The 6,000-nt window shown below is 43.0% G+C and overlaps 1 protein-coding gene across 2 annotated transcripts in view; it reads left to right on the top strand.

The window, feature by feature from the left end:
* Nucleotides 1-6,000, top strand: part of TBC1D8B (TBC1 domain family member 8B) — a 34,022-nt gene that overhangs the window by 1,267 nt on the left and 26,755 nt on the right. For both annotated transcript variants that reach the window (XM_075573315.1, XM_075573314.1), the window contains exon 2: nucleotides 2,793-2,903. In XM_075573315.1, the coding sequence (XP_075429430.1) occupies nucleotides 2,793-2,903 (111 nt within the window). The remainder of the gene's footprint in view (nucleotides 1-2,792; nucleotides 2,904-6,000) is intronic.

The raw sequence follows: 6,000 nt of genomic DNA, 5'->3' as shown, positions 1-6,000 counted from the left end.
GTGATTAGCGTATTAACTTCTTTTATTGTCGGAAGGCTCGTAAAGAAGTAATCTAGTGCAGTCTTTCTCATTTGACGTGTCGCTCGTATAAGGCCTGAATTCACTAAATGGTGTTAAGATTTGCATGGGAATGAATGCATGCTAGCACAGATTTTAGGGAATCTGGCGTGTGTAGAGCACGTTTAGTTCAGTCCATGTAACATTGCCCTTCCCCAGATCTGTGTTTTAAAGGGCACAAAGTGTGCTTTGACTGATAAAATAAAAAAAATGTATTGGCTGTCAGGGATATATTAAATGAACAGTTTCTTAAACCTATTACAAAGTGTTTGCATTACCTCAGTCCTGCCAATCGTTGTTTTTTTGTACCTAAGAAATGTTGGATAGAAAAGCAGAACTTGACACATCCAGGAAGTTAAGTGTGTAATTCTCCTTTAATTGACTCCTACTGAGACTCTGCAAACTGCAAGGTGACACATGGAGGAGGGCATAGGGAGCACAGACGGTAAATGAAAGTGTCACTCTTTGTACCAATCTATGCATCCTTTACATAAATCATGATGGGGATTATAAGCGCAGGGGTGGCCAACTCCCAGTACTCAAGGGCTACCAACAGGTCAGGATTTCAGGATATCCCTGCTTCAGCACAGGTGGCTCAGTCGAAGACTTCGCCACTGATTGAGTCGCCTGTGCTGAAGCAGGGATATCCTGAAACCCTGACCTGTTGGTGGCCCTTAAGGACTGAACCACTGATTGAGCCACCTGTGCTGAAGCAGGGATATCCTGAAACCATGACCTGTTGGTGGCCCTTGAGGACTGAACCACTGGTTGAGCCACCTGTGCTGAAGCAGGGATATCCTGAAAACCTGACCTATTAGTGGCCCTTGAGGAGTGGAGTTGGCCACTCTGTTATAAGCATATGGACAATGTGCCATCCACCTTTGCAGCCATTGCCTTCCTAGAACTACAACTGGCCAGTGATATCTATCATTTTTTCCAATGCCGCCAGTTTCACGAAATAAGAACGTTTTAAAAGCAGTTTGTGCACCATTTGTCGTTTTGCTAAATTGGCAGATAGTCCATGTTTGTTTTCATTAGAGGATGCTGGGGGTGGTTTAGAGATAAAACACAGAATGGCTGTGTCTGGCTGCGTTGTGTCTGCGGAGCTGGGATAGCAGCAGGGATGCATGTGGGGCTGGCAGACATGCAAGAAGCGGAGGAGAGAGTCACACATGCCAGTTTTCTCTGTTAAACTCTTAGGCTGAGCTTATAGTCTGTGCGTTTGTGCGCGCGGGCGGCAAAAACAAATTGCAGACTCCCTATGAGGCCGCCCCTATTGCGCGCACGCACAAGATGGAGTGCAATGGCGTGTCCGCTTTTTCAAAAGACATCTGTTATATCAGGGCTCATAACAAGAGGTTAATTAAACAATATCCTCAAAGCATATTATGTGCAAAAACATATTTCTCTCTTTTTGTGCTCTCAGTTTTTTTCTCTTCTCTCTTTCTCCTCTCTCTTCTCTCTTCTCTCTCCCTCTCCTCTCTCTCTTCTCTTTCTCTCTCTCTGTGTAATTATCACTAATGGCCGTTATAGTTAACGCAATGCTGTTTGAAGGAGGAAACCTGGCTACACGTTCTGTCTGGGCCTGAGAGAGAAAATGTGATCATTAGAAGCATTATTACTATGAAGATTAATGCAGGAGACATTTAGGGAGTATATTAAAATGGAGAGACTTTTTTTGCACCAACACATCTGTGTTTGCAAACTGTAAAACCTCATCGTTTCACTCATTTATCTTCATTGTAATGACAGCTGAGAGATGCAGTTTGAATGAAAAAACTAAAACCTACTTTTCAAGCAAATTCAGTGTTTGTTCTTCTCCTTTAGCAGGGGAGCTCAACTCCGTTCCTCAAGGCCCCCCCAACAGGTCAGGTTCAGGGTATTCCAGCTTCAGCACAGGTGGCTCAGTCAATGAAGGCTGCAGCCGGGATATCCTGAAAACTTGACCTGTTGTGGGGTGGGGGGGAGGGGAGGGGTTTGAGGACCGGAGCACCCCTGCCTTATAGTGTGATTTAATGTACAAAAACATCAAATGCTGCCGTGAAAGTTTGCTTTTTTTGTTGTTAACTCCCATGGCAACTTTTGTTGTTTTCCAGCATGCCTGAAGGTGGTGTTAAGTGAGGTTTTTAAAGGCTTAGTAAAAACATGGGAACTATGAAAGACCCAACTTTCACACATTTAATTTACTTGTGTGTTTTAATAAAGTGTTGTGAACCCCTCACTAAAGTAAGTGTGTGTGTTTTATAAAGAATAAGCTCGGACAGCTGTAATAGCAGAAATATGAAGCAATTAAAGTGCCCTTCCATATTCTGAGCGCTAGGCCGGGACATTATGAATAATTTAGAGTTCTAGTGCTATTTGAGACAATAGTGATGTCATTAAACACTTGTTTATCTTTGTGATGGGAGAACACTGAATGGTAGAAACGGTTAAATACTTGAACAGTTTTTTGGTACCAGAAAATGCAAAACATTAGACGTGTCTTGCGTTAAATGGTTAAAATGGCAATTTATTCATATACGGTGTTAAAAAAAATCTTCCTTTTGGCATTCAACGAAGATCTGCTTCCAGTGTTGTGTGTCAAGAGCTCTTCATCAGGTATTTTAACCCTGTTGCCATGATTTTTAACTACATTGTTGCAACTTTACTTATCAGAAATAATTATCACAAATGAAACACTGTTTACATTACAAACATGGTATTGTCCGTTACCAATCTGTATTTGGTTCTCGCAGGTCTTCTTGTTGGAACACTTGATGCCGTCTTAGATTCCACTGCTAAAGTTGCACCTTTCCGGATTCTGCACCAAACGCCTGATTCCCAGGTATACTGGTCTATAGCTTGTGGTAAGTACGTGGTGATGACGGCGGCTGTGCATTTTTTGCAAGGGTAGCTTGTAGCGTTGCTGCATGCCTGGAATAACTTCGTGTTCTCCTGACAATGGTGATAATAGATTACATTTATCCTGATATTTTTTTCCCTGTTGATGCTATTCAAAGGCAGCTTTTGATGCTGGAATTTGAAAAGCCGTGACAAACACCGTACATTATGGAATACAAATGTTGAAGGTCATACAAGATGCTGAATAGATGCTTTATTTGTATTGGGTCTCCAATGTATGTTGCAAAAGTGGAATGGCTCCTTCCCGAGTCCATTTTATTTCCTGTGACTTAGCTCTGCTATTCTTATGAGTATAAACATTGTTTAATATTCTCCCTACGACAAACCGGACTACATGCATATTGTACTCCTCTTGTAACTCCTACTACTACTGCACACAGTTTTTGAACTCAGCCGGACCCTACACCCATGTTTAAAATAATTTTAAAGTGACTGCCATTTTTATAAGCCCGCATATTATAAGGAAGGAAACCACATTCTAGATGTTTTGCAGAGATACGTTGTCGGGATTCTTGCCAGAAAGAGTCAGTCCAACCCTGTTTGTGTTGATGGGTTGGGTGTTGCTTTTGTGCAAATACAGCTGCTCAGTAAGGGTGTTTTTAATCTCACCATTACATAGTAAGAACTTTAGAACACACACACACACACCTATTGATTGTATCTGTTCTTGCAGAAGAGTAATCTTTCAGGTAACGTTCATTTAATAATAGCAACACGTTTATAAGTGACGTACCTTTTCATCGCGCATCTATGTTCCCTCCAGACTAACACCTTGTCTACCTGTGTTTTCCACAGGCATTCTTGACTTTATTTATTCTGCTGTAATTCTCTTAAGACATCTGTTTTGATTGTTTTGACTCTTGGGGTTGTTTTAGGTCACTGCTTTTTTTTTTGTAGAAGTAATGGGTTGCTATCTATTTAATAGGGGATTTCTTAGAATAATCCTTTTTAATGCCCTGATTGTCTCCTGTCCAAAACAATATATGGAGGAATTACACAGTCACAGGAGACCAGGTACTTTTTCCACCATTTATATATTACCGGGATCATTCATTAGGCAGAACAAGATAGTATAAACAATTTGGGTTTATTTTGGTAAACCCACGTAGAACAAGAAGAAATACACAAGGAACAGTTAAAATACACTTACTAGGTGTCTGGGGGGAAAATCTAGGCTTTCCTAGGTGCAGGGCGCCCGCTTGGATGAGCTTACCCTTGACCGGGATATACCCCCGGTTCTCCTGGTCCTCTTTTCGGCTTCAATCCTTAGCTGTGACCGCTCCGTTCGATTTTGAGAACTTGGGCGCAAAAGACGGGACTTGGTATCTGTGAGGCAAACTTTTCAGGCTTCCAAACAAAAAGTCGGTCACTCTGTTATTTCGAACAGAGCAACTTTGAAAAGCCCGCCAAGTTTCATAGACTCACCATTGGTTGGCTGAGATGGACTTGCTCCCTCTCTTGGTCAGCACCTTACATACACGCCGCTGGGCTATCCCCAGAACGGAAGGGGAAGGAGCAGCCAATCGGAGCGTGGGAATTCGTCCCCGTCAGCCAATAGAAAGAGGGTCTTGGACCCGGCTGACGTCAGGAGTAGGCATGCCCAGCAGGCTCGAAAAGCCAGGTGCGTGGGAAATATGATTTTAACCAAAAGGAGAGCAGACTATGGCTGCATTCTCCTTGGCTGTCCTTGCCATATGCAGGGCCGACTCCACCAAGTCTGGAAACTACAAAAGGTGTCCCTGCAGGGTGCCCTTTGTAGTCTGGACCTGGCCATTCGCCATTTCCTCGCTCACCAAACGTTTTCGCACCTCTGGACATCCTTTCCCCTTTGAACTGCGGACAATATGCCGACTTGCTGGCACCGTAAATTGTAGCCCGGGCAAGCTGCATAGAGCCTTATAAAAACTGTATCAAACAACACAAAACATACTTTAATACATGGGGGACATTGGGGAGACTCATGAATGTAAGGGACTTAGGACATCGGGGCTCGAAAAACAGGAGTCTGGGGGACGCTGGAGAGCCCCGGTGTGATTCTACTCGCGTACCAGCAAATAGTGCCTGCACGTCGGGTAGTACCACGGTACCACCGGTAATGCCGGACCCCGAACTCCTGCAAACAAAAGAATGGCATTCTTACCCAAATATACCACCTAAAACTTACACACAGCAAGTTCCATGAGTCTGGGGTAAAGGGAACATGGAAAGTGATAAAGCAGGGGTCACTTGACTTCATACCAAGATACCTGGCCCCTGGCTTATGGTGCTGGGTAGCTGCCAGGGACAAGGGCAACCAGAGGACTTAGCCTTTATTCTGAAGCTTGGGTACCCTTGCCCGTCACACCTTTCCTTCTCCCCCCTCAGTTTGAAGTCACTGGGCTAGTTGCTTTATGACTGTGGAATTGTAGGCTCAGCTGCTCAGGATGTGAGAGTGGAAGATAAGAGGGCTTTATCAGGACAGTATTTCTTGTCGCCATGGAGATGTGTATGGTTTTTAAAAGGATTATTTCTTATCTAGTTATATTTATTGTTGTTTCACTTTTACTATTAAACTTCATATCAATTTGTTATACAGTCGATTTGAGAGAACTGGAACAAGATTAACCCTATCACTGCCATTGTTTTGCAATGTACTGCAGGTCTCTGGTAGCAAGCCGGGTAAAGATGTTGTTCCTTTGCGTTTTATTTGATTACTTCCATTGAGAGATCTTTTTCTCTTCTTGTCCTTTCCACAGCTGTTTTAATTTTTTTTTAAACCTAATTCTCCGTTCAGGAGATATAATCCTTTGTAATATTAAGCGTCCCGAGAGGTTACAATTAAGCTCTCCCGGCAGCTCAGTGCAATCTAAAGATTATAACGGTAACCTCAAATCATGATTTTACCACATTACATATTTAAAGAGCAGGACACGCTCAGGGGGGAAATGCTAACATGATAGGAGTTAAACGTGCATAAGCTTCATGAGTCATTGCTGCTTTAAGTGAATGGTATTTTGTTATCCAAAGTAGCGCATGCTATTGTGCACTAAGGCCGTGCTTGTA

Source organism: Ascaphus truei, chromosome 16, assembly GCF_040206685.1.
Source record: "Ascaphus truei isolate aAscTru1 chromosome 16, aAscTru1.hap1, whole genome shotgun sequence".
NCBI lineage: Eukaryota > Metazoa > Chordata > Amphibia > Anura > Ascaphidae > Ascaphus > Ascaphus truei.
Note: the sequence above shows the minus strand (reverse complement) of the source record. Positions and strands in the feature narration are given on the sequence as shown.